This window comes from Penicillium macrosclerotiorum, assembly GCF_028827735.1.
Source record: "Penicillium macrosclerotiorum strain IBT 26536 chromosome Unknown utg000006l_segment0_segment0, whole genome shotgun sequence".
Classification (NCBI taxonomy): domain Eukaryota; kingdom Fungi; phylum Ascomycota; class Eurotiomycetes; order Eurotiales; family Aspergillaceae; genus Penicillium; species Penicillium macrosclerotiorum.
The window spans coordinates 2,239,854-2,266,471 of record NW_026643085.1 but is presented as its reverse complement, the minus strand read 5'-3'; the positions used below and the strand labels follow the sequence as shown (position 1 = coordinate 2,266,471).

The 26,618-nt window shown below is 50.7% G+C and overlaps 13 protein-coding genes across 13 annotated transcripts; 5 read left to right on the top strand and 8 right to left on the bottom strand.

The window, feature by feature from the left end:
- Window positions 1–95: 95 nt before the first annotated feature.
- N7462_006094 (alkene reductase) lies at window positions 96–1,250 on the top strand (the record flags this gene model as incomplete). The annotated part of the gene is made up of 1 exon (XM_057077812.1): window positions 96–1,250. One exon carries the CDS (start codon window positions 96–98, stop codon window positions 1,248–1,250), a length of 1,155 nt encoding a protein of 384 aa, XP_056933392.1.
- Window positions 1,251–1,641: 391 nt separating this feature from the next.
- On the top strand, window positions 1,642–2,592 carry N7462_006093 (putative short chain dehydrogenase/reductase; the record flags this gene model as incomplete). Its single annotated transcript, XM_057077811.1, has 1 exon — window positions 1,642–2,592. The coding sequence occupies one exon, from the start codon at window positions 1,642–1,644 to the stop codon at window positions 2,590–2,592; it is 951 nt and encodes a 316-aa protein (XP_056933391.1).
- A 177-nt stretch (window positions 2,593–2,769) lies between these two features.
- N7462_006092 (putative acid phosphatase) lies at window positions 2,770–4,790 on the bottom strand (the record flags this gene model as incomplete). The annotated part of the gene is made up of 5 exons (XM_057077810.1): window positions 2,770–3,689; window positions 3,751–4,085; window positions 4,170–4,335; window positions 4,492–4,548; window positions 4,616–4,790. 5 exons carry the CDS (start codon window positions 4,788–4,790, stop codon window positions 2,770–2,772), a joined length of 1,653 nt encoding a protein of 550 aa, XP_056933390.1.
- A 437-nt stretch (window positions 4,791–5,227) lies between these two features.
- N7462_006091 (ribonuclease Z) lies at window positions 5,228–7,963 on the bottom strand (the record flags this gene model as incomplete). Its single annotated transcript, XM_057077809.1, has 1 exon — window positions 5,228–7,963. The coding sequence occupies one exon, from the start codon at window positions 7,961–7,963 to the stop codon at window positions 5,228–5,230; it is 2,736 nt and encodes a 911-aa protein (XP_056933389.1).
- Window positions 7,964–9,383: 1,420 nt separating this feature from the next.
- Window positions 9,384–11,257, bottom strand: N7462_006090 (bZIP transcription factor; the record flags this gene model as incomplete). Its single annotated transcript, XM_057077808.1, has 2 exons — window positions 9,384–10,219; window positions 10,279–11,257. The coding sequence occupies 2 exons, from the start codon at window positions 11,255–11,257 to the stop codon at window positions 9,384–9,386; spliced, it is 1,815 nt and encodes a 604-aa protein (XP_056933388.1).
- Window positions 11,258–14,509: 3,252 nt separating this feature from the next.
- N7462_006089 (uncharacterized protein) lies at window positions 14,510–14,714 on the bottom strand (the record flags this gene model as incomplete). Its single annotated transcript, XM_057077807.1, is given in 2 exon segments — window positions 14,510–14,551; window positions 14,565–14,714. The coding sequence occupies 2 exon segments, from the start codon at window positions 14,712–14,714 to the stop codon at window positions 14,510–14,512; spliced, it is 192 nt and encodes a 63-aa protein (XP_056933387.1).
- Window positions 14,715–14,953: 239 nt separating this feature from the next.
- N7462_006088 (serine/threonine-protein kinase) lies at window positions 14,954–16,467 on the bottom strand (the record flags this gene model as incomplete). Its single annotated transcript, XM_057077806.1, has 3 exons — window positions 14,954–15,811; window positions 15,870–16,079; window positions 16,150–16,467. The coding sequence occupies 3 exons, from the start codon at window positions 16,465–16,467 to the stop codon at window positions 14,954–14,956; spliced, it is 1,386 nt and encodes a 461-aa protein (XP_056933386.1).
- Window positions 16,468–16,737: 270 nt separating this feature from the next.
- Window positions 16,738–18,229, top strand: N7462_006087 (uncharacterized protein; the record flags this gene model as incomplete). The annotated part of the gene is made up of 4 exons (XM_057077805.1): window positions 16,738–16,999; window positions 17,053–17,233; window positions 17,285–17,327; window positions 17,396–18,229. The coding sequence occupies 4 exons, from the start codon at window positions 16,738–16,740 to the stop codon at window positions 18,227–18,229; spliced, it is 1,320 nt and encodes a 439-aa protein (XP_056933385.1).
- Window positions 18,230–18,260: 31 nt separating this feature from the next.
- On the bottom strand, window positions 18,261–19,106 carry N7462_006086 (SDR family NAD(P)-dependent oxidoreductase; the record flags this gene model as incomplete). The annotated part of the gene is made up of 2 exons (XM_057077804.1): window positions 18,261–18,748; window positions 18,812–19,106. The coding sequence occupies 2 exons, from the start codon at window positions 19,104–19,106 to the stop codon at window positions 18,261–18,263; spliced, it is 783 nt and encodes a 260-aa protein (XP_056933384.1).
- Window positions 19,107–19,839: 733 nt separating this feature from the next.
- Window positions 19,840–21,036, top strand: N7462_006085 (gelsolin family protein; the record flags this gene model as incomplete). Its single annotated transcript, XM_057077803.1, has 1 exon — window positions 19,840–21,036. The coding sequence occupies one exon, from the start codon at window positions 19,840–19,842 to the stop codon at window positions 21,034–21,036; it is 1,197 nt and encodes a 398-aa protein (XP_056933383.1).
- Window positions 21,037–21,336: 300 nt separating this feature from the next.
- On the bottom strand, window positions 21,337–22,104 carry N7462_006084 (uncharacterized protein; the record flags this gene model as incomplete). Its single annotated transcript, XM_057077802.1, has 1 exon — window positions 21,337–22,104. One exon carries the CDS (start codon window positions 22,102–22,104, stop codon window positions 21,337–21,339), a length of 768 nt encoding a protein of 255 aa, XP_056933382.1.
- A 466-nt stretch (window positions 22,105–22,570) lies between these two features.
- On the bottom strand, window positions 22,571–23,796 carry N7462_006083 (NAD(P)/FAD-dependent oxidoreductase; the record flags this gene model as incomplete). Its single annotated transcript, XM_057077801.1, has 2 exons — window positions 22,571–23,345; window positions 23,399–23,796. The coding sequence occupies 2 exons, from the start codon at window positions 23,794–23,796 to the stop codon at window positions 22,571–22,573; spliced, it is 1,173 nt and encodes a 390-aa protein (XP_056933381.1).
- Window positions 23,797–24,152: 356 nt separating this feature from the next.
- Window positions 24,153–26,109, top strand: N7462_006082 (uncharacterized protein; the record flags this gene model as incomplete). Its single annotated transcript, XM_057077800.1, has 3 exons — window positions 24,153–25,085; window positions 25,171–25,457; window positions 25,506–26,109. The coding sequence occupies 3 exons, from the start codon at window positions 24,153–24,155 to the stop codon at window positions 26,107–26,109; spliced, it is 1,824 nt and encodes a 607-aa protein (XP_056933380.1).
- Between the last annotated feature and the right edge of the window lie 509 nt (window positions 26,110–26,618).

Here is a 26,618-nt window from a genome sequence, read left to right as displayed (position 1 = left end):
ATGTGTCTGTACTTCCCTCGACTCCATATGCCCTTCCGAATAACATCAGATCAAATGACGCATCACCCCTATTACTCCGCGCGTTCGAATCAACGATGTCCTCCAACTTATTCGAGCCTCTTCAAATTGGGAAAGTTCAACTCATCCACCGAGTCGTCATGGCCCCTCTAACTCGGTTTCGCGCCGACGCCAACCATGTCCCACTTCCGATTTCCAAAATATACTATGAACAGCGGGCGTCCGTCAAAGGAACGATGATTATCGCCGAAGCAACCCAGGTCTCAGCCTCCGAGGGTGGTGCAGGACATGCACCAGGAATATGGAGTGAAGCCCAAATAAACGGCTGGAAGGAAATCACGGATGCTGTTCACGCCAAAGGAAGTTTCATTTTTTGCCAATTGATCGCGATCGGCAGGGCTGCTGATCCTGTTCAACTTCAGGCCGAGGGTGGGTATGAAGTACTTGCCCCGAGCTCAATTCCAATGGAACCAGGTGCCCCTGTTGCGAAGGAACTGGCTGAACATCAGATTGAAACGATCATCAACAACTTTGCAACCGCCGCCAAGAACGCCGTTCGTGCTGGATTTGATGGAATTGAGATCCACGGAGCGAATGGGTACCTCGTTGACCAATTCTTGCAAGACGTGAGTAACCAACGAAGTGATCAATGGGGCGGTAGCATCCCAAACCGTGCTCGCTTCGGCCTCGAAGTCGCGAAAGCAGTGGTAAATGCCATCGGCGCTGAACGAGTCGGTTTCCGACTAAGTCCATGGAATACATGGCAAGGCATGAAAATGAATGATCCGATACCTCAATTTACCTATTTCGTGGAGCGCTTGAAAGACCTCAAGCTGGCCTATCTCCACTGTATCGAGTCGCGTGTTATTAACAATATAGACTGCGAAAAGGGCGCAGGCATCAATTTTCTTTTTGACATATGGGGGAAGACTTCTCCCGTGCTTGTGGCCGGTGGGTATAATCCAGACAACATCCAACGTGCATTTGAGGAGGAATATCAGGGAAATGACATCGCTGTTGTTTTTGGCCGTCATTTTCTGGCTAATCCGGATTTACCTTTTCGGATTCGGCATCAGATTCCTCTTAATCGGTATGATCGGGAAACGTTTTATGCTATCATGGAAGAGGCTGGGTATGCCGACTATCCATTTAGTTCAGAGTTCTTAGAAGCCGAAAGAGCTGGGTGTGGGAATCCGTTGATCAAGACGAGGCCCGGACTTATTTTAGAGTAGAAAAGAGAATGTTAATTTCGACCCGTGCAAGGGTCTCATCTCCCGAGGGAAGTTGAGATGTTACTGGAAATATTCTCCGAGGACCAAAGGTCGGCGTCGGCGTTCGGTTTCCTGGCCGGGCCGATCTTCAACAGAAGCGCCGGCAAAGGGTCCAAAGGAAGTATAAAAGGTACATCCTGTCCGCCTTTTTAAAGGCGAGTATCAAAGTACACCGACTGAGAAAGCACACAGTATAGTTCCCAAGTTCGTGCAACTTTCCATTTTGGTCTTCTTCAATAATAAACAAACTTTCATCAACCGCCGGGACCAGCCTCGATCCTTCCAGTCACACCGATATTCCATAACCACCCCCTTTCAAGCTTGAAGCTCCATTGCAACACCTCCACCCATAATGACTTTGAAAGACTGGACTCCCAGCTTGAGCACCATCGGCGCCGCAGCTCTCGCCTACTTTGCCGTTCAGTTCACCCGCCAAGCAGCCGTGTACATCCTCCCCTGCCAGCTCAAGCGCTACAACCAGAGCGGCACCAACTGGGCCCTCGTCACCGGCGCAACGGACGGAATTGGCTTTGGCTTCTGCGAAGAGCTCTGCGCCCGCGGCTTCAACGTCATCCTGCACGGCCGCAGTGCCTCGAAGCTCGACCAGCGCGCTCGCGAGCTCCGCGCTGCGTATCCCGACCGCAAAACTGGCATCATCGTGCTGGATGTGGTCGGCGCGGGCCAAGCCGTGAACCAGGTCGCCGCGCAGGTGCAGGCGATCACCGACGAGCACGGTGGCCGGCTTACCGTGCTAGTAAACAATGTCGGCGGGGAGACGAAGCCGTTTACGGCGCTGGATATGCTTTCCTTTGCAGACGCACAGGCCACGATTGATCGAAATCTAGGCTTCCTGACGCACATTACGCGGGTGCTGCTGCCGCTGTTGGCGGGTAAGGGCCGATCAGGCCTGGTGCTGAATGTGTCGTCGTTCTCGGCGTATGGGCTGCCGTTTATTACTGTCTACTCGGCGACGAAGGGGTACGTGGATACATTCACGCGGGCGCTGGAGGCAGAGTGTCTGGCACGGCAATACGGCGTGGAGGTTCTAGGCTTGCGAGTGGGACAGGTGAGAACGTCAGGATTCGCGGTCGGCAGCGGCGCGTTTGTACCGAATGGGCGGATGATGGCCAAGGCTGGGCTGAATCGGGTTGGATGTGGGCAGGTGATCGTTTGGGGATATTTCTGGCATTGGATTCAGGGTGCAGCCTTTGATATCCTTCCACGCTGGATGCTGATGAAGGCCTCGTCGAAAAAGATGTCGGCGTTGAAAAAGGAAACGGAGGAGCTATTGAAGAAGTCTTGATTCAATCTTCGATCTGTGATTATACGGGGAGTTGCTATCTTTCGGAAATGTACATAATCTCATCTCAATAAACCCCAATTTATCTGCATGAAAAGGATGAAAGAATACGCAAAGTCAAAACACTCAAGACGCACGAGGCAGCGAGAGAACGAGGGTATACAAGAAACAACACCTCATCTAGAAGCCGGCGGGGACGCGGTTCGCATCATTAGGGCCGTGCATACCCTCGCCGAGGTTTTGCATGCATTCGGCCTGCCAGCTCTTTGGTGTAAATTTATCAACAATCTCCTTGAAGGCATCCAGCGTGCAGAAGCTGTCGTCGCCAGGGAGGTGATTCTCAGCCTTGGCAGCACAGCCAGGGATACGCACAGGGCGATCATTATATCGAATGCGGACATAGTATCGGCGCAGGGACTCGCGAGTCTCCTCGGGGAAAGAAGCAAGAGGGGTGCGTGCGGTTTCCGAGGGGACGGGCTGTTTGGGCGTAGACTTGCCGCCGCCAAGAAGGGACGAGAGAACACCGGGCTTCTTGGGTGCAACGAGTGGATTGGAGAACTCCTCAAGCATGGTGCCGGCATTCGCACTGTTGCTTGGGGCCTGGGAAAAGAGCTCGACTGCGACAGAGGAGGTGAATGGCGGCCATGACTCATCCTGGAAGCCGCCCACACTCGATAGAATAGCTGCAAGGGTGGTGTCGTGACATCCACTCATGGCAAACTTGATAGCCTTGCCGGTTTCGTGAGTACCAGTGCCCGAGGCAGAGCTCTCGCTGCGCCAGCCACCATCTACCGCCGTGCTGACCATACGGTCGACAACGTCACCCATGAGAGCACCAATGCCGAGCTTGCGATATTCGTTGCTCTCGTTGTAGCCGGCGAACCATTCCTCGACCGCAATACGATCCATAACGGCGCGGCCCTTCTTGTCATAGAATTCCGAGGGGAGCTTGGTAGCGGGGCCATGGGCGTCAGTAGCATTTACGGTATCCATGATACCGGAAAGACGGGGATGAGCATCAACGGCCACCTTTGGCGAGGTCTCTGGCATATACTTTGACCAGAGGCTGTTCAGATAATTCATCTGTTCAGAATCGTTCCCTGTGATATCATCAATCGTCAGCCGTGATAAAGAAAGGAATGAGAGAATCAGTAAACTCACATCGTGCCGCGGCGCGATCCGCGAATAGACGAGCAAGTTGTCGGAATCTGCGGCAATTCCCCTCGTTCGGAAACAGAGTTTCTTCCGAAACAGAGCGAGCCACGATCACCGGGGGTGGGAAATCCTGAGTGCGTGCACTGGGCGGGTACATGCCCCAGAAAGCCTGCTGCATCGACTCCAGGGCGCGGGGAATTGGAGTAGCGCGCAAGTACATATCCTCGGTATCAGACTTGACCTTTGGCATAAATCCAAGCTGATCCACGTAGAGGTGACGCATGCGCTGGCCTAGCGCATACGTCGTTTCGCGGCCCTTGTCGGTGAGCTCGCCATGCTGGCTACGCAACTGGTTAGTTCCGGTTTTCATTGAAGTTTTGGGGGTTGCGGAGTGCACTGGGATAAATGCAATATGTTCAACTAACCATATAGCTTCAATCTCTGCTCCAGGTCCCATGGCGACAACGGACTCATCATTGTTACCGAAAGCCTCCATCTTCCGGCGCCATTGGAAGCCCTCCCATGACGAAAGGTCTTGCTTGCTGGAAGCCATTTGGACCATGCGTCTTGCGACGCCACAATACGGCCAGTCTGATACCAGGCGGGTCAGATTATGATTCAAATACATGGGTCAACGAGGGAGGGAGAGGTACACGGGGCTAAGCCTGTCTTCACGGCGCATTAGCATCATCATTGACCCAGCGTCCAAGCTAACCGGAACCAACGGAACAAGGATATGCAACATACATTTTGAAACCGCGAAGAAACCGGTGTACGTTCGCCTATGAATGGTCAGGGATCCACCTAGTTTGTGATATGCAAATGCATATGCGCCATCGCGATCTGTCATAAGCTTGAAATGGACACATACCATGACGCAGGAACTGAAGACCGGGATTAGTTACTAGCCGAGCTAAGCGTGACATTGGGCGGGGATTGGAGCTTCTGGAACTCACCACTTGCACTAATTGCAGCTTCAAGCCCTTTGGGTACAGCCGCTCCAGCTCCTCGGGGGAGTAGGGCTCGCGAGGGATGAGAGTCGTCATTGCGAGGTTGGACGATAAGTCGAAGAGCTGCCGGCGCGTGGAGTGACGTGCTTCTCCATGGGGCGGTGAGGGGGGCCACGGGGTGTGCTAATCCAGTATGGCGTGGGGGTGTTCGACTGGAGTGGAATTTCCGGCTGTTGCTAGGAAATAGAAAAATTGGCAATTGGTATGAGCAGTTGGTATAATTCCGAGCGAAGCTCTCTCTTGCTTTGACTGTCTATGCCTGCAAACAACGGTATTTGCTTTTTGCTTTGGAGCTTGATAGATCCATCACTGCCGAGGTCCCCCAGGGCCAAGTTACTACATAAGCCCCGCGAGTCTTAGCGCCAGCCACCAGGATTCCATTGGAGTAAAATGTGACCACAGTTGAACATTGGATATGAGATCTGTCTTCTATAGACTATGCACAGAATGCTATATACACCAAAATATCCTAATTAGGACCCTCGCTCTTCATTGTCACTCGTCTCCCACCCACTCTCGCTCTCACTGGCGCTCCAGACAGAGTGAGCCGGTAGCTCAGGCTGCTTCGGCTCTTCCGTAACAGCAAGGGTTGCAACAGCAGCGGCGGCAGTCTTCTTTCCACCAAACTTCTTAGTCTTCTGGGCCTTGCGAGCTTCTTCGGCCTCGCGGAGCACCTTCTTCGCGGCCTCCGCCTGCTGGGTGGTATCTTTCTCCAGGATATCAATCATCTTCTCGAGGGCAGGGGCAAAAGCCTGCGCGATAGCAATATCGCCAACCTTAATTCGCATATAGTCCATAGCGGCAGCGACCGGGACAGTCACGTTTGAAGTGGCATCATAGTGAGGAAGACCTGGGCGACCAGGGCTGGGGAAGCGAATATCGTCCAGAAGGGCGGCGGCAGAGGTGGGAGCAGCAGGTGGTTCTTCTGGATCGTCGAAGGGGATATCTGCATCGCCCGACTGCCTCTCCGCAGCACTTTCAGTCTGCTGGGTTGAGCTCGTATCGTCGCGCTTGTTTGCGGCGGCGCATTGCTCGACGTGTGCAACCTTCTGATATCGCTGGCTGAAGTGTGTCAAAAGGACGGCCCGGGCACCCATGCGACGACCAACCTCAATGGCCTCAGCAGCAGTGGAGTGCCGTTTAGCCAGAGCCGATCCTACCATGTCATCCTGGAAGGTAGCTTCGTGGATGAGCACGGTCGAGCCTTGCCCGATGGACGCAAATTTATCCGAGGGTCTGCAGTCGCCGGAGTAAGAAACCTTGAATCCATCAGGGAACACGAGTGAGACAGCAAGGGCGCCTTTGCAGTGGGCCACGCGCGTAGTGAGGATATCGGCTAGGCCAGTGGAGGACTTGAGAAGTGGCGTGAGAGGCGAGGACTCATCTTTGAAATCAAGGATTGTTCTGCCCAGCGAATTGACTCCAAAAGGAGCGCTACCATTGCGATTGTGTCGGAAGGAGAATTTGGTCGTGATTTTAGGACCGGTGGTATCTGGATGCGCGCAAAGGGGAAGCAGCTTGTCAAAGCCAAAGTCCTCCACAGCAGAATACTCTTCTAGCCAGGCAATCATCATTTCATCGGAAGCGATGGCAAGACGTTTTTCTTGGAGAGCATCTTCGATCCTGGTTCTCGATTCCTGCGATGCTTGTTTGGTATCAGTCCCATAGTTCTCTTGGTACCAAGCCTTGATAACAGCCGCTGTGCCCAAGTGGTGATCAGCGTGCAAATGGCTGATCCAAATCATGCGCAGATTCTGGAGAACTTCTCGCATCTTCTCCGGTCCGAAAACACGCTTCATCTGACCAAGAGTATTTTCCCCACAGTCCAGGAGATAGTACCCATAGCCGGGAACGTTGAGCAATGTTGCAGAGACATTACGGTACTTAGACGGAATAGATGAACCTGTCCCCAGCGAGATAATTTCGACCTCTGCGCCAGGCAGGTCTTTGCGGATGTCAGCCAGTCGATCCCGGAAGGCCTTCTTCGTCACACGGGTGCGGATGGTTCGCATCCGTTGATCAACGCTCCGAGGGATCTGGAAAATGGTCTCTGCAGTATTCAGGCGGGTCATTACCTCGTCCCTTTTAATCTGGAACTGGGGTTCCATATCAACGATCAAGCCGGGGTCAAGGGGCTCGAAAGAAGTCTTCTGCAGGGAGGTTCCGGCGGTAGGCGTTCCAGCTTGGGGAACAGTCACATTGTCATGAACGGGAACGGGATAATTCTCGCCCCGTAGGCGAGCCAGACGGACGGCAGCCTGGGCGGCACTGGTAAGGGCAAGATAGTTGGGGCAGTAATCCGAGCTTGATACTGTGTGCTTGCAATGGGACATGCGTGCAACAAATTCCTGGAGCTTCGGGTGGTCACCCACGCCGGGTCCAAGGATCCAGACAAAGGCCTTGAGCTCAGTAGTCACAGTGGGCGAGTTCCATTCCGGTCGGTTCAGCAGGTCCTCCACATAATCGGGCGACGGAACATCCAAGATCGCAATTCCCTTGCCTGGTCTTCCAGGACCCATTACCATCTGTGGAGTGATGGTCCGGCCATCTGTAGATTGCACACTCTCTCCGCGAGTCAATTCCGAATATGCTGGGCCCTTGGGGACTTTGAGCTCTTGAGCCTTCGCTACATCAAACTTTCCCCGGATGTCGTGGTTACGAACGATATAGGAGATCGCCTCATATGATGGCGAGGTAGGTGGCAAAGTACCCACGGTAGCACCGGGCCAGGGCTTCCGGACAAGAACCTTGATATCAGGCAAAGGCTGATTGTCACCCGGAATAGGGCCCTTGTAAGGTTCCAAATCCTTGGTCTCTGGATTACGCACAAAGAGAGTTGCAGGCATCTTGACCTCGGCTATGGGCGTCTCTACAAGCGCATCCATCTTCCAGGTGGAATTGAACATGTCAGAGACGACAGCCTGTCTCATCAGTTGATGTTCAGCATGCTGGTCGATCTGGTTGTCGGTCTCCTGGAATTCTCCTAGACTCCGTTTCCGCGGACTCTGAGGTCGCGCGACTCTGAAGTTGTTTGCCGAATGAGGGCGAGCAGGCAAAGCCCAAACCTTGATATTAGAATCGAGCCATGTGGGCTGTTCAAATGGGTCTTCTGCGTTGGAGGGCATCTGCTTCGCGATGCTTTCTGCACCATATTCTCGCATGAAAATCGGCATGCCCTTTCGAAACACAAAGCGGCGTGCCGTAGCCATGGTATGCATAAGATTTGTCGTCCCGTGAACCGTCACATTGTTCGGTTTCTCCTCAACCGGGCCCGCCGCACCAAACGCCGACTTATTCTTTGTCGGTGCCGACAAGCCTGACGCAGCTCGGCGCTCAGCCTTTTTCGGTTCTCCTCCTCCATCGCAGCATTAGAGGCCGCGTTGGCGTCTGCCTGGGTCAAGATGACGCCGATCATGCCACCCGTGTTATCCCATGTTGTCCGGCCTGTTATGAAGATATCGCTGACTGCGCTCAGCTTTACACCACGCTCCGTACATGCACGCTGCGTCCCTTCAGCGAGTTGGCCGAAAAGATACCGCTTGTCGGGGAAGTGGAGGGAGATGATCGTGCCAGAGGTGTCGGCCGTCGGAGTGGTGACGACCTGGTAGTAGAACTTCATCGGGAATACGCCCGACGCGGGAATGTGTACCGTCTTATCTTCGGGATTTTGAAACTGGGATGGGTCGCAGACCAAATATTCTCGAGGATTCGTTCGAGTCGTAGGGAGGAGGTACGCTTTGGGATCGATCTTTTTGGAGGGAAGGACCGGGGGCTTCGAAGATTTGCGTGAACGTGGAATCCACTGCTGGGGCCAGGCTGACCGTGATTGAGCCTGGGATACGCGCTTCAAGCCGGAAGGTGGCCGTCTTGGTCTTGGACTTCGATTGTTAGGGCTGTTGTGATATTCAGCGGCGAAACGAGAGGATGTCGAGATCGAGGTCCGAGGGAAGACGCGCGATGCGACTGCGCGAGAAGCCACGGTAAAGAGGCTACCGCGGGCACTGAGGGAAGCCAATTTGGCTGAAATAAACGGGAATGAAAAAAGAATCGATCATAGACGATTGTGGTGCAACGCGCAGGATGTGCAGGTTATTTGTTGCGGAGCAAGGCTGCACCGCCCGAACTTTTTTTTGACCGGAAATGATTTGCGTCACGGCCCGCCCTTTTGACTCAACCAACACCGTCAAGCCATTGGCCCAAGGGATCTACCTATTGTAGACCACTGATCCTAAAGCACGAGGGTGGACTTTAAATTTACAGGCTTACAGAAAAAACGTGAGTCATAATAGGTAAGATCAAATTCAAGCTCTTATTTCGCTCATCCATCGAATGCGCCTAGGTAACCGCTACCAGATTTCCACCCAAAATATAACCCGAAGCCCAATCCGGGAGGTAAAAAAAAAAAAGAAACGGGAAACGAGCGCCGTGGAACTCCCTGTAGAACATCTGAATCCAACCAATCACTTGCTAAGAGGTAGCTAGAAATTGCAGTGTAGATGTTTAATGACCATGACATGAGAAGAGACACGGAGGAAGGAGAGCCAAGACAAATGAAAGGACAATGCCAGTAGATAGAGAGATATACAAAGAAAAAAAATAAACCAGAAAGGCAGGATGCTAAAAGGGGAATCACTGAAGGTGGGAAGTGACAGATGACACACGCTCAAAGGCGGATTGCATGCTCTGACACAGGTATCTCAGGCGGTTCTTGGCGGCATCAGACACTTGGTTGGATGCATTATCACCGTGGTCAACAACCAGATGGAAGTGGGGAGCCGCCTTCTCGGCTTGGACACCGTTGAAGGCAGGCATATCATCAGAAGAAGCAGGGGCGGGAGAATCAACAAAGAGAGCGAAGGCGGGGTCCGACGAATCAAGCTCGGAGTCGGTGTCAATGATGCTCATGTCGGATTTGGTAGACGGGGCCTCGACCTCCGGGATATCAAGGACGGGAACCTCGTCCTTGCCGCTGGAAACTGACGACTTGCCACACAGGGCCTCGATGTCAAGAGCGGGTCCCTCAGGAACCTCCATGACAGCAAAAACGGGAGTGTTGCCGTAGTTCATGTCAATACCCGAGTTCCAACCGTTGTTGTTCATCGTCATAGAAGTCTCCATGCCCTGGTTAGGGACCATACCCATGTTGACCTGGGGGTTTTGCTGCATTTGGAACTCCTGGGGGCGGGTGGCGGCAGTCTCCTTAGGAACGGAGGCCTGCAAAGTGGGTTGCGGGGCAGATTGTGGGGGCTGCATCTGCTGCTGAGGCTGCTGGTGAGCCGGCATCTGAGACGAGACAGTATCGGGCATGTCGTTCAGGAAATTGGCAAAGTGAGGAGAACCGAGGAGCATACGGGCGAGGTCATTCAAGCGAGCATTCTCCTCGTAAAGCGCACGGTTTTGAAGACGTAGCTCATGAGACTCGTTGGTACGAGCTGCGACCTCGCTCTCGAGCTGACCGATGTACTCTATATAACGTTAGCTAAAAAATTTCCCATAAACGAAACAATGCAGGTTAGATTCATACCCTTGCGACGGGAGCGGAAGGCACGAGCGGACACCTTGTTGCGCAGCTGACGACGCTCCTTGCTACTGAGTTTCTTTCCCTCTTCACTAGCCAGAAGTCGCTCATCCTCATCCATGTCGGCCTCATCCTTCTTGGCCTTGGCCATCTGGGGAAGAACAGACGATGGAGAGGGAGAGACCTCGCCATTGGCAACCGCATTCTGACGCATCTGCTGCAGTAGACGAGAGATACGCTCCTCCACAACAGGGTCCGGCTGGCGGGAGCCTCGATTGGGAGCGGTCGCACCATCCTCGACGCGGCGCTGCTGCATCTGATGGCGCATCATCTCGTGCTTCTGTTGCTGAGCCTTGGCCATCGCAGCCTGCTGCTGATGCATGCCAGGGTACATGCGACCGACCTGAGTGGACGGACCGGCCTGAGCCAGCTCATGGCCTCCGAGAGCGTTGGGGTCGACGTATTGGCTCTTGTTCTGGTTGGTAGTGTGAAAAAAGTAGGGTGTGTTGTTCACGCCCTCTGGCTCGATCTCCATCTCGGATGGGTTAGGCGCCGGGGCTGTGTTGAAGTCGAAGGGGGCCTCTTCCCGCTTCATCTGTCCAGCGTACATGTCTCCATTCATCTGATACCCTTGGCCACCATTGTTGAAGCCCATCGGGGCCACCTGATTGTAGGTCATGGACAAGGCCCCAGGAGGGAGGCCGGTCTGTTGGCGGTGTTCTTCGTAGTGGTGGCTAGGGGCCGAGAATGCGATGGGAGATTGACCGCTGGAGGCGAAGCTGGCGCTGCGAGCATCACTGGCGCTAAAGTCACTGGCGACAGAAGGCTGGCTGGCCAACGCGACCTTGGGGCGAGCGAGTTCAGCGGAGGTATAGGTAAGCTGATCGAGGTTGATGAAGGAGTCGAGGTCTTGGTCGTAACTGGCATTCATAGTGGGCATCGGCGAAGCCGTTGATTGTAGGGGGTGTTCTGCGAGCGTAGCCATGATATATATTGATGTGGGTGTACCCAGTCTCCCTATATATGTGCGAGTGGTTGCTGGGGAGTGGGGGGATAAGAGAGATTCCGTTTATATAAGAGAGGCGTTCGAAGTGGCTGCTAATTGGAAAGGCAAATAATAAAAGATTTAACAAAGGTCAAAAACGAAGGGAAATGGTTCTAGAAGGGGGTCGATCGATTAAGAACTTGGGTCGAAATGGAGGAGGTTTGGTGAAGAGTGGATTTGAGGATTTCAGGGAGGAAAAGAGGGAACGCCCGTGAAGGCAGAGGCTTGCGCGTCCTTGGTGCTGAGTCAGCGGCGATGCTCGCTCCGGTGACGCTGATTGGTTTCGCTACTTGCACTGAAACGCTTATTGTTTACTCCGAGCGGGACGGTACCGTCATGACCGTACCGCCGGTACGGAGTATGGACTATCGAGATTTCAAGTGGAGAGTCACCATCATATTGAGAAAAAAAAGCCCATCTATGCGACCGAGATAGAAAGTCTACAGGTGCAAATTTATCGATCAGTCCGTATTCAGCCTCGATCTGCGCATCACGAGTACCTACAGGTGCCGTCGCCCTCTACCCGAATTACTGAACTCCGTACGCAATTGTACTGGCAGGTTGGCCCCCTTAGGTGCAGGAACCACTCCCAATGATTGGTCTATCACCGGGATAATGGATGGTGGGTTTCCGGGATTATCGAGGATCCATCTTAGGGCATACGATACAACTCACGGTAATTTCAGTCCCAGGAATTTTGGATCTCGGGGCAGTTGATGGTTCGGGCTATGACACCGGTGGCTGTGCCTTCGGAGGCCTTTTGTGCTGTGCCACATGTCTGGGTGACCACATTTGACCAAGTGGCATTCCTCGTGTTCGTCGGATGGCGGGGGACCGTTGCCTAGGAATGCACTGCAATGACCTGAGCATAAAAATAAACCCCCAGATAAGCAAAGAGCATGAAATTAAAAAACAATGGTCCACGATCCCGATGATCATCCTCCTTTAGCGTCCAAGTTTAGTCTATAGTATGTAGCGTAATTCACGCCGGCTAACCGGGTCAGGACATCGACCAGGGGCTATCCCAGTACTATGAAATAGAGAACCACAGGGCGGCACGGAGCCAGATGAATGGTGGGCACATTTCTGCCCCTGACAACGGACGGTAACTAGTTCATACAATTAATACTCTATACTCCGTATTCCGTACACGGGCGGTATAGTAGATAACATGTTTTTCGGAGAGCTCCCTTCCAGAGCGGCAGATAGACCGCTAGCGCCCCCTCTCTCAAGGCTATAAAAGCGTGGATCATAATTGAACAATTTTTGGTGATCCTCCGACTAGGTGCCGGACCTCCATGGGAAGTGTTCATGTGAGAGTGAGAATGAACTATTCTATAGGCGAGGCTGAGACAGTTCGCCTCCCAGCCGGAATACGGAGTACCAAGTACATGCACCGAGAACCGTATCGACTCGCCGGCAAAACCCCGGGAAAGGTTTAGTTCAGGGCTGAGAGTCCGTAATACGTATTTTGGACGGGCGGTCTAGAGACGGTGTACGGAGGCTCAGAGGGTGCAGGTGGAACACGCTAGCAATAAGCTTTTCCATGCTCAAGAACTAGAACAAGTGGATTCGTCTCTTCTGGACTACTCCGTACATTTTTAGAAGTCGTTTCGAATATCGGCACTTCAGGGGCTTGTCTGTTACGATGGAATTTTTCGAGTTTTGCGGACGACTTCCGTGTCATGTGACAGCCCATGATCCGGCCGCTAACCCTCTTGGGGCTAAACAGGCCGACACCGACACCCGAACTCGGCCATCTGCGCTGCTTTTGTATGCCTGAGACTCTTTTTTCTTTGGAATTCATTCTTGCCCTCGGCTCCGCTGTGCCTTCGGTTTCCTGGATTCTTTTTACGTCGAGTGGCAAGACCAAAGTCAATTCAGGGTCGCCGTTGTGCATCCTCCATTCACCGTGCTCGGTGCCGATCGCTGTCCTCAAAATGCGGCGCAGGGCTGATCCAAGCCGGCTCAAATCATTGCCGCGTGACCTCGGCCGGTCCCTGTGGATCGCGGACCAAGGAACTTTGTTTGCCCTCGACCAAGATATAATGAGCGTATCGTCACTGAAAGTCAAGTACGAGAGTAAGATATGAAGCTATAGTACTAGCTGTGAATAAAATTGAAGTTTAATACATCGAGTTATTATATGTCGCATGCGTGCTACGATCCCATCCCTGGACAGTATCAAAGCGGCATCAAAGCGGCATCAGCCAGCGTTGGAATATATGTACTCATATAATCAAGCCCTACATCATCGAGACAATGTGACCTCCCACATCACCACAACATAACCATCATCTTCTCATCATTTCATCTTCCCATCATTTTATTTAGACGCACGGCACTGGTTTGAGCATTCAGATGAAAATCAGACTCTGCATTACTGCCAAAATTTCTCAGAGTCCAAGATCGATTATCTTGGATATTTGGGAACGTCAAAGCTCGACAAACGTCACTCGGTCAGAAACGAGTCGAATGCGGTTCTCTGCAATTAAGACACTAAAAGCTACTATTACACCTGGTTGTCTACCGAGAACAATACTAATAACCTTAAACCTCATGTGGTGTTCATCAGTCATACTAAACCCTATACCCCTCGCGAGATTCGCTTCCAACTCAAGATATTCACCGCTGTCAAGCCTCCTCATCATTCACAACGAACCATTTTTATCAGCAAGCAGGACCTAAAGAATCTCGCGAAAGAATTCTGAAATTGAGCTGCGTGAAAGAGTGAAATGTCGAGGTCTGAGATTACCTGTATAGCTAGATAATGGAGCCTTCGTAATGCAACATTCGCTTAAAATAATCTGCTGGCTTCGATTAACTAGGCCATTTGAAAAATATATATCTCAATAAGATGATTTCATGATCCGCTCTATGATTGGAAGTCCGGGGTGTACATCATATCATTTCCAGCAGAGGCCGTAAAATTTTGATTAATACTCCTCCCCTCCATTATCTTCATAGTCATAGGATCTAGCTCTAGTCCTTTGCCCTCTTTCTCGTTGGTCTTTTTCTCGCTGTTCTCTTTCTCGTTGTCGTTTGAGACCCAACAACATTGTCAGCACACCCATCCCCACGCCCAGATCAGAGATGAATGATGATTTCTGTTTTGGGTTACGGATAGGAGTGTACGCGCCGGATTGACTACTGCTGTAGTCTCGATCATAATGATCAAATGTATCAGATGTATCACTCAAAGCCCTCCTTGCCCGTCTTGGTCTGCTTCTTGACCTAGATCGAATACTGGATCTTTGATCAACCACAGAGTCATCATCTTGATGGCCATGTCGTCTTCGGGATGTTTTCGATCTCGTCTCTGAGCCTTCTTTTTGAAAGCCATTGGATGCTCCATTGCTTGCGTCCATGTTTGCATATCGCCGATAGTTTCGCTCATCATTCGATCTTTTTGCCCTCCGAGAAGTCGTACGCTCCGTAGATAAGCTTCGACTCCGTTGCAGGGGGGCCCTGTCGAGGAAATCCTGGTTTCGACTTATACCAGAGCCCGCTTGGGAAGCCCCTTCTCCTGATATATGATCTGAGTTTCCAATTGTGGTGGAGTCGTACCAATCCAATGATCTATTCAATAATTAGTTCAAATTATCAAATACCTCTCACTCCCAGATTAGTTCAACCTCACTTCTTGATCAGTTTGCTCTCATTTTCTGAAGGATGATAGCGATGTAGATGATGCTTGAGATCTCGTAGCCGTCTTCGTCTGTTTGGCCGCGGACAGTTTTTTCCAAAGCACGGGTACATGATTTTCTGAGGATCCAGTTCCAAAGAATCAGGATGAACGTTCTTTTTATGGCGTTCTAGATCGTCAATAGTAGGAAATCTTCTTGAAGGATCATTCCTTTCGCACTTTTCTTCATGGCATACAATAATGCTGGTTTGAGGTGTCTCGTATTTTGGGACAGTATCAGCTGTCGGTGGGTCGATAACACTCCATTGCGCGGATGCATCACTTTCAACCATACTGATACGAGAAATATTGCTCCGTGAAACCCTCAATGTCTCGGTATGAATAGAGCCCGAAGGTAAAGGGCTCAGCTTCAACCCTTGTAGCCAAACATGAGATAGCGCGCCCGCAACTCTACCACGATTGGTGGGTTGTGCTGCTAGAAGAGTCTTCATAAACGAAGATGCTTCTTTACTGATCTTGTGATCGTCATGGATATCAGAAAAAATGTCGGAACCTCTCATGTCACCTCGGAAGTAGGTCATTAGGTCATATGTTTTGTGGAAGGGCAGTCGCCCCGTCAACATGAAGAAGCAAATCACTCCCAGGGACCATAGATCCACAGCCAAAGTGTAACTGAAGTTAGCCCAGTTGGCCACATCAAATAGTTGAGCCACAATTTCAGGTGCGATAAATCCCGGTGTGCCATTAATGGTCCGCAGGGCTGTCTGCCCATCATCAATGCGTTTGCTGATCCCGAAATCACCAATCTTGACCCACCAATCTGGGCCCGCGGTAACAACGAATATATTCTTTTTTATTGTCAGGTAATCCTTTTCCATAAGAGACGGTTCGTAGTTTTTTGCTTACGGCTGGTTTTAGATCCCGATGGGCGAAGCTATTCTCATGCATAAACTGGATCCCTTCGAGAATCTGATATGTAATTTTTCGAGCCTCTACCTCTGGAAGGGGTCCGGCAAGATGCTCGCTGAGGTCCCCTTTTGGAATATATTCCATCGCAATGAATATCGATTCAGTGTCTTCGAACCATCCTGATGATCGGACAAAACACCCGTCATACTAAAAAGGGTCAGTGATAAGGCCAACCGGACTCATAAAAGATCTCAGAGAGGCCAGGAATCGACTGTACCTTTTGGTGGGAAAACTTGATGATCGCTTCCAGTTCTCGGTGCCAACTGTCTGGCTTCGAGCCAATGTCGGTTTTGGGGATCTGTTTTACGGCGCGAAGCTTCGCAGGCCCTTTAGAGACGGCGCATTCCTCTAGCCATACTCTTCCAAAGGGTTTGGAGCCCAGGGCCTTGGATTTTGCCCATCTTTCTTCATATTGCTTGCGTCTGGTTTGCTTCTGAGGTCCAGCAGATGAATCAAAGACAAGGTGGGTCGTATATTTTGACGAAAAGGTCGTGGATAACTTCGAGTCTCGAACAAGATCCGGGAGCGCTGACATGCCGGGCAGCGCGAGGATGCGTTTTATGTTTGGGCGTCAACATACTCATTTGAGAGAATGTCGCGAACAAGTCTGCATGTAAACCAAGAGCTGACAAGAGAGACTATTAACAAACCAAGAGTCATCGCGCCCGGGGACGAAACGAGGCTGTGGCTGACGGCCCCCACCGCATCAGCCTCCCTTGGCACAGATGAGTTTGCGCGCCCCGATCCTAACACGGGTTCATGCTTATCCAACTATCTCGAGCCTAGGTGGTAGCGGTCATCGATCATGGACTCTCAGCAAGGTCTTGTATTTGTGAACATATCCCACCCAGACGAGACGCGAGAGAAGCGCACTCAACGTGTTATTCGGCAGCGAGTCATGCGTGAAATCGGCAAGTCCAGACAAAAACGCCGAGATGCACCTGCAGTGACTTTTACCTGGCAGCCAATCTGCGACCCGTATTTGACTCCGCCTATTTCGCCCTCACTGAGCTCATATTCACTGCCGGTGGAGTCCACGCCAAGGGTTTTGGAACTACTTAGTTTCAGTATGATTGTCTCACGTGGTTTGGTTTGACTAGACTCTAATTCTTACTGCTAGTGAATGCTGAGGCAGAATACAAATACCGGCCATTTCGGAAGATTTGGTTTTCTATGGCCCTGAGCGATCACAGTGCGTTCACTCTGTGTATGGCAAACGCAGCGATGTTCTGGGATGAGGCTCGATGTCCAGAGAGCTTTCAGTATGTAAAATCCGAGGAGGCACTGAAGTACTACGGCCAGTGCGTAAATCAAATTACAAATCGGCTTTCAGACACCAATCAATGCCTCAGTGAAGGAGTCATTACCACCATTCTTGGCTTGATTTGTCATGATGTATGTGTCTTCAACCTGAGCGATGCTATTGGTCACGTATAACTCTTAACACAACAGCTACCCGACAGCTATATGTAGGAACCTTGGATCGTTGGACGTACCACATTCACGGCCTGGCCCGAATTTCACGCATCAGAGGCGGCTTTAAAGACTTGAGCTATGAGCTCCAACTATTTACTTGTTGGTTTGACGTGCTCGGATCTGCCGCTAAAGACAGTCTACCCCTATTGCCCGAATATCCGTTATCTTCTAAGACAGGGCAACAGGGGTCTATAGACCTACCCAACCGGCTACCTCAACCTCTACTCAAGGAGCTAATGGGAAATTCCATGGATTTGGACAGTCTGACAGCTGCATTTGAGCAAACTGCAATCGTGTCAAAGTTTGTCAATTCTCGCTCCCACGATTCGGGATTTTGGAAACTGGAGGACGACATAGGCCCTCTCCAGATGCTCGGGTCAACAACCCACAAGCTTCTTTCAGTGCCACGGTGGGACTCTCAGATTGTCAACCCGCTTTCTTTGGTCCAAGAAATGACACGACTTGCGTTGCTCATACTACTGGCCAATCTAAAATTACATTACGGAATGAGCGCCTCTGAGATGGGCTTATTACAATGCAAATTTTTCAGCCTACTTCAATGCCAAGCCCTTGATCATCACTTGCTTTCATTTCCTACTCTTCGGCTGTGGGCTCTTGTGACTGCAGGCATACGTTTGGAACCAGGACCAAGCAAGAAACTCGCTGTCCAGAGAATTGCTTCACAAATGAAGGCGATGCGGATCTCTAATGGGAGCATTGCAATTGAAATGATGCACGATCTCATTTGGATCAACGTTCTGAGCTCAGAGAAGGATACTGAAATGTTCATCTCCGCTATTGACAAAGAATGTCTCAAATAATTATGATAAACCCAACTCTCATACCAGCATTCTAGCCGCCCGTGATCCCACCACTCACAGAAATAACCTGCCCAGTGATCCAACGGCTCTTCTCAGAGACTAGCAGGAGTGCCGCATCTGCAATATCAGATGTGGTGCCGATTCTCTCCTCCGCCCTCGTCAACGGTACGAGCATTCGATCGATGCGGTCTGCCTGCTCCTTGGGTAGACCACCTGTGCTCACAGGGCCAGGACACAATGTGTTGATTGTAATGCCATAACCACGACCCAGCTCCATGGACATAGAATAGGTCAAAGCATTCAAGGCTGCTTTCGCAGCGCCATACGCAGCAACGGGGCCCATGCCCAGCTGGGAAGCAATTGATCCAATGTTGATTATTCGACCACCACGAGACATGTGTGGAACTGCGGCTTGCATAAGAAAGACCGGTGCATAGACGATAGATGAAAATAGGGTGTCAAGACTTTCACGCGTCTCGTGGAGAGCTCCGCGTGGAATTCCAGCAGCAGCGTTGTTGACTGGTAACTCAGTGTTAGTTTCTTGAGTGTAAACAGATTCGGAGACGTCGACATTTCACGCACCTAATATATCGATCTTTTCAACACCGAATGCTGAAAGAGTCTCCTCTACCAACTTCTTTGTACCCTCTGGTGTCGAAACATCGGCCTGCACGACAATGGCTTTTCCGCCTTCGCTGCGAATCTTCTGGGCCACACTCGCCGCTCGAGGTGCGCTCTCATCGGAGATATGGTTTATTGTCACCCAAGCACCATTGTTTGCGAAGGCCATGGCAATGCCAGCTCCGATGCCAGATTCTCGACCTGAGCCGGTAATAATGGCCACTTTGCCGGTGAGATCTAGGGTTTCTGGTGCCATTTGAGGAGAATCAGTATATGAAGATCAAGTTGTAGTAGTGAATGATTCTCAGATTTTGGAAGAAACTATCCCCTATTTATGGTCCGATTTCTCCTTTCCATTCCCTTCGTAAGACCCCGATATGATCTTGGGAAGACATAGTAGTTGTTGGCTAATCCCTTGCTCTAAACCCCATTGGGAAAACGGTGTTCTTTAGTTGCGTCGGCCCCACCGGCTCTTCTGCTGGTCTTCGGATCCAAAATGTGAGTTGAGAGACTAATGATAAACCCCTACCGACCCTCAAGTATCGCTTTAATTGTATTCCTTTTATCTAAGAATAATCATATTGTTAATCGAAGCTACCCACTATGTATTTCGTAAAAGGCAATCTCCATTCAGTAATCATCTTCGATTGAGGACGCAACTCTCTCAGGCGGCTGCGGAAAAGCAGAACAAGTTCGAGATTCAAAATCCCAATAGAAAATAAGGTCCACTGGACAATAATGGTCAAATTGCATCGGTCGCGACTAGCTACCCAGGCTCTGACACATGGAAGATTCAGATGCCTCGTAGGCACAGCCTCCCCGCCGCGGTCGCAGCCCCACTCCACCTACGTAGCTCTTCCCTTTTCTCCCGCAATCATTCAGCTTCATTAACATTCACATCTCGCAGACCACAGACGCCTTTTCTCTCGAATCTCTCCTCCTCTTCCTCTCCCGCATTCTCTCTCATTCTTCCTTCTTTTAATCCGAAAATGGCGCCTCACGAAGGACTAGTACACCTGAGAGAGTATGACATCAAGGATAGCAATGTGGAGCTGATCGGATCCGACCTCGACCACCGTGTCAAATACAATTCCGCCGCAACCGAACCTGCATGGAACAATGGGATAATCGGACAGCGGGCCGGATTCTTCATCTGGCGAATTGAGAATTTCGAGGTCGTTCCATGGCCGAAGGAGCGATATGGCGAGTTCTACGACGGGGATAGCTTCATCGTGCTGCACTCCTACAAGGTTGGCAAGCAAGAAGGAGAGGAGAAGCTCGGCCACGATATCTTCTTCTGGCTCGGGAGCAAGACCACACAAGACGAGGCCGGTACGGCCGCCTACAAGACGGTCGAGCTGGACGAATTCTTGCACGGCGCTGCTACGCAGCACCGTGAGACCCAGGCGCAGCCTTCGGACGACTTCTTGTCTCTGTTCCGTCATTACCAGGTCCGGTCGGGTGGTGTGCGCTCTGGCTTCACACATGTGACACCAGAGGAGCCAATGGAGGTCCTGACTTTGCTCCGAATCTTCAAGCATCCCGGCGGAGGCCGCGCGATCATTGTATACGAGGTCGAGCCGACGTGGCAGTCCCTTGATGAGAACGATGTTTTTGTGCTGGATAAGGGTGAGAAGATCTGGGTCTGGCAGGGCAAGAAATGCAGTCCGATGGAGAAGGCCAAGGCCGCACAGGTGGTCAATGACATGACCCTCGCCAAACATGTTGACGTGGAGGTTCTCTCACAATTAGAATCGCGGTCCAAGGTCATCGTCGATCTTTTGGGAGGCAAGGACGTACAGCAATCAACTTACCAGTCTCCTCGTCCTGGCTCCTTTGCCAAGCGAACCGCTGAGGATCCCAGCGCCTCTTATCCTCGTAAATTGTTCCGTCTCAGTGATGAGTCGGGCACGCTATCCTTCGAACTTGTCAAAGATGGCGGCCGGATCAACCGGTCTGACTTTGACGGAAACGATGTCTTCCTCTATGACGTTGGCAGTCGGCTATGGGTTTGGCAGGGCCAAGGTGCAAGCGAGCACGAGAAGGCGTTGTGGCTCAAAGTCGCCCAGCACTATGTCCGCAAACTACAAGAGAACGAAGAGAACTCCGAAGCATACCTCATACCTATCTCCAAGGTGGTGGAAGGCTATGAGAGTCCTGCATTCCTGAAAGTGATCGAGGTATAGTTATATACATACATTTTCATAATTTTGGCGAAGAAATACCTAGGAAAGGCCTTGTAATTCAAACGAGACCTGAATTTAAGCTACTCTTTGAAAAATATTGTAGAGTTAGAAAGCAATTATGATTCTTTTTGCTCTGAAAGAGCACATTCTTAATGTTTGTTGTATTCGGTCACAATTTCCGCCATAGGCTGTAGGAAAACTCACAAAATTCCTCCTGTACATTCGTACAGAATTATCGGGCTATCTTCGCATTCCCAGTAAATTCCCATAGTCAGTAGTCTCATCGAGTCATAAGAGTGCCTAAACCAGCCAAGCACCGCCGTTGGTAGCCACTGTTGATCCCGTCACGAAGTAGTCTTTCATAAGATACAGATATGCCTGGGCCGTATCCTCGGGATACCCGATATCTCTTGTCAGAGATTTCCGTTTGTATTTTTCAACTGCTCCTTCTTTCATCTCCTTTGGTAGTCGCTCGACCAACTCCGTAAGGATGAAGCCCGGGGAGACGGCGTTGACACGAACCGGGGAAAGTGTGAAAGCCAACCCCTTCATCAGCCCATCTATGGCACCAGTAATGGCGGGCTGGACCCATCCGGTGGGCTTCTTGCTTTGGGTACCCGTCGTCAAAGTAATCGACGAACTCTTGGTGGCAGTCATATACTTCGGTGCGTATTTGCCGACTGCCATCGCCCCGTAGAACCGCACAGGTAGAAATGCATCGAAGTCTTCGAAAGAAGATTCTGATAGAGGCACCAGTGGAGGTACATCACCTGCAGTGAAGACAATATGATCAATAGAAGATGGTTGCGCGGCATACTGAAGGAGCTGCTCAATGGTTTTCTCCAGTAGGTCTTTGACAGACAGGTCGGCCACATAGCTGCGCACCAAAGATGCTCTTGCTGACGTGCTGGACTGAAGAGCAATGACAGCCTCGGATACTCTTTTCTCAGAGGATGAACTAATGGTCACGTTTGCGCCTTCTGCTAGGGCCTCTTTAGCGACAGCAAATCCGATGCCGGATGTGCCGCCGATAAGTAGGATGTTCTTATTTGCGAGTTTGTGCGACATTCCTGTTGACAGTGAAATGGGGAGCGATGGAAACACTACTTGGCATCTACTTCAATCATCTTCCTTATATACCGATGGATATAGTATCTGGGTCCGTCTAATTTTTGGACTCGTCCGTTGGTTTCCTTTTCGTCCGAAACTTCAGCCGAGCCCGCTTAACACGCTGTCAACCTCATTGAATTTCTAAGCAGCAACCAATATTCGCATAAGCCAAGTGCTATCTTTTTTGGCTACAACAGACTGCTAATTCTCTGTTTCTTCGCTCTACACGCCAATATTCTGGGGACATTTTTACTCATTCAAATGAACAATATTCGATAAAACAAAAGGAGAAGAGAATTTAGAATATCAAGTTCAATGCTGAAGGCTCTCCATATCATCTCCATGCTTTAGCCAAACAGTGTATGTAGAATTTAACATCTGGAAAACCCCTGACATAAGGTGCTCATGCATTCTCCGTCAAAACTTATGCTACCGCCTGCAGGATCTGATCAAGCACTTGTGGTCCATTAAAGTCAACTTGCTTGGCTTCATTCAGCGCTTCCTGAGGATCGATAGGCGGATAGATCAGTTTCTGGTTGATAAAGTACTTCACCCGCTTTGCCATATCCCCCGTTAACTTTATTTCTCTTTCCCATCCTTCGGCAACAACTGCCCCATGAGCACCGAGATCCAGACAGCAAACGTAAGCAGGCTGAGTATAAGCTATCTTCGGTTCGTCGAGAAGGTCAGCGGCTGCATTGTAGCCTGACACGCGGCCAAGCGGAATCGCATGCTGGCAGGACATCATAGCATAGTGACCATCGCTATCCGCGCTAGCATAGGCTGCATCACCAGTAGCAAAAATATCCTTAGATGATGGAACACGAAGATGCTGGTCGACGTGAAGGCGACCAAGGCCATCCTTAGGTCCGGGAACCTGCTGTGCAAGAGGTGTCGCCCTCACACCAGCAGTCCAAATGGCAGTCTTGGTTTCGATGCGCTCGCCAGATGCAAGGACCACACCATCGGCATCGATTGCTGCGACTGCAGATCCGAGCTTCAGTTCAACCCCGAGGTTCTCCAAGGCTTGCGTGATAGCCGGACGGGGTCCGGGTCCAAGTTGCTGGCCAACCTGCTCAGAATTGTCGATCAAAACGATCCGATGATTTGGAATATGTGCAAGGCGCTTGGGCAACTCCGTCACGATCTCAATGCCCGTGAAACCGGCACCGCACACAACAACGGTATCGCGAGCAGGGCTTGGGGGAGCGAGGCAATGCTCTCGATATGAGCCTCAAGCTTAATGGCTGACTTCAAAGAGTCGATATCGAATGCATGCTGCTCAATCCCGATAACGCCCCGAGGTCGCACGACGGAGCTGCCAGCTGCCAGGACGAGGCGGTCGTAGTCCAGAGATGATTCGAGACCGGAGGCAGATTGGACATGAACTGTGTGAGCTTCGGGGTCAATTGTCTTCACGGTACCCCGGAAAAATTTGATGCCTGCACTTTCGAATATAGGTCCGAGGGCGTAGGTCAAGCTGGAGGCATTCGCCTCGTAGAGTCGTGGACGAATGACCAGGGTTGGCTCCGGAGAGATGACGAAAACCTCAATATCGCTTTCTTTTTGGGACATGTTTATAAGGCGCTTGGCTGAAAAAGCACTCCAGACGCCGGCAAAACCGGTACCAATGATGATGATTCTGGCCATCGTTGAAGTTATATAGATTCAAGTCGTGTACAAGGAAGCAAAGTGAAGAGTGATGTTCTAACTTAAGTTGAGAACCGGACTATCCAAATAATTGAAAGCTCAGATGGCCATGACCTTATTTATAGTCTCTCTCTCTCTCTCTCTCTCTCTCTCTCTCTCCGGGTCGGTCTTTAAGATATTGCGAAAAAAAAATCTGCGAACAGTCATCCTTGTCGTGCTCATGTTACGAGTTGAGCGGATCGCCGTCTGAGCTTAAAATTGGATTCCCGAGCGGGTCCCGAATACCCGAGTACCCGCTTATCATGACATTGCCATGAACATCGAGCCTCCCTGGATTTCCCTAACTTCGCCTCACAATGATTACAGCCCCGCAGAATGGAAGAGCTACGCGCTCCTCCCTCGCTTGCTTACCCTGTCGTTCGCGCCACCTGAAATGCGACGGAGAGCGACCGTGCTGCGCCCGCTGCGCGGAGTTCGGGAAGCAGTGCCACTACGCCCAATCGCGCAGAGGTGGCCTGGATCGCGCAGCTCTCGCAGAACGGCGGAAGCGACTTGCTGCGACAAAACCCACACAAGCTGATGAAGGGAGTCCACAAGCAAGGGCGATCGTTCAACAAGGGCCAGAATGTATCCCTCAACTCTTTGCGGAGGTCCCGAGTAGCTACGATCTGCTCAACGAGATCAGCATTGGCGATGGCAGGCCTAGTATGAATTCTCCGACAGTAACCCAAATTGATGTTGGCACTATCGAAAGAGATCATTTGATCGATTCATATTATAAAAACTTCCACACATTTCACCCGTTCCTCCCACCTCAACGGCACTTCACCAGACTTTGCCAAGATCCAAGTCGGCAGGTCAGCTTCACACCACTGATTGCTGTCATGCGTTTAATTGGACATATTGTCAAATCGCATGAATGGTCTATTCCACTCAAGGAATATGCTGAGATATGCCTCTCTCAATTGTTACCAGAAAACCCAATCATGGTCCAATGTCGACTCTTATATTCGATGGCATTGTTCTGGTACGACTATAAAGCCGAAGCTCAAGCGGAAATTGATCATGCAACCCGTTCCGCTGTTGATATGCAGATGTTTCTGCAAGAATTCTCAATGACACATGGAGCCGACGATCCCGTCTTGCAGGAATGTTGGAGAAGGACGTGGTGGATGCTCTACATTGTGGACGCATATTACACTGGAACCCTCGGAACTATGAACTTTGCAGTTGCAAACGTTGACGCTACGGTAGATCTGCCATGTGAGGAGTCAGAATATGAATCAGGAGTAAGCAATGATGATTTCTTTTCTCCGTCCGGTCTTGGTGAATTCCAGGCTCGTCTCAAGGCTTGCACAGCTGACTGTTGACCAGCATATTCCTCCATCAAAAACCCTGCAAGAGTTTGACTGTCGCGAATTCACCCATGAGAGCACATTTTCATCCTTTGCGTACCTCATTGGCGCCGTACGGTGCGCAGCATCGGCAATATCGTCAGCGCCAAAGATTGCAAAGATGGAAGACTCCGTGCAGATTATTCAGGCTGCCGACTCCAGTCTGGATGGCTGGAGGCTTCTATTGCCGGAAAATCGCAAACAGGTCATGAACAAAGCAGGAGAAGTCGATGAGCTTATGTTTCAAGCGCATATGATCGTCCATGTGTAAGTCTATCAGCGGATTAAAGGTATATGAGCTCACAGATCACATAGTGCGACGGTCGGATTGCACAGGCCGTTCTCAGACCTCAAATTTAACACTGTGGAGGAACTCTCAAGCTGCGCTCGAGAACCACCTTTAGATACGCCCATACCCGAACATGTCAACATGCACACCGTACGAGTCTTGCGGTCTGTGGAAGCACAAATCCGCCTTTTAGCACTACCATTACGATACTTTCACCATACTCCTTTCACAACCTGCATGGTCAGCGAGGGAACGCTGGCGCTCCTCTCGGCCTGCAACTTTTTGTTCAAGGGTAAAGACTTGGCAACTGCAAGAGACCAGATCCGCATGACTATTGGTTGTCTCAAGACATTGGGTGATATCTGGCCGCGGACAGCGAGGAATGTGCGAGAAATTCAGACCATCGCGCAACATGTCTTGGGCATCCAGTCTAGTCTTGCAAATAAAAGTAGCACTCCCAGCTCCAATGCAGTTCCGCTCCTCTATGGAAGTCAACGACAGGGAATTCATGGCTCGGACAGTGACTTCTCGAGCAACGACACCGATATTCTCCCTTCTCTAGATTCCATCGAGGACCTCTGTGGATGGTACAATCTTGGAGATCTTGCTAGTCTTGGGAATCTTAATTGATCCGAGAGGATGAAATTGTGAATGATAAAAATTTATAGATACTATTAATGAAGAAATCATGATCAAATATGGACAAATTTTGTTATTCGTATTAACTTGAATGTCGATTGTAGTCGCTTGAAGGTACACTCCTTTTTATCGAATGCCACCCTCTTTTAGCCACATGAAGTCGATTACAATTCTCTCTCCAATTTCTCTGGTGGCGATACAGAGCCAAATGCAGAAATGAACCCCGATGCATCATGTCCCGGGATACGAGAAGGACCTGCGAGAATGTTTGGTCACAGGAGTTCATCATCGGTTATTCCGGCTGCGTAGGCTCGAACAACCATCTCTGCCTTTGGGGTATTAGACTCGGCCATCAAGTAGTTGATTGCGACTTTTGGGGATGAAATCTTTTTCCCAAGATCTGCGCGGCCTTCATTTTTGTCTGGTGATAATCACAGTCTCGCAACTGAGTGAAGATGGACAACTTCCTGAGGCTATAAGAAGGATCAAAATCACATGGA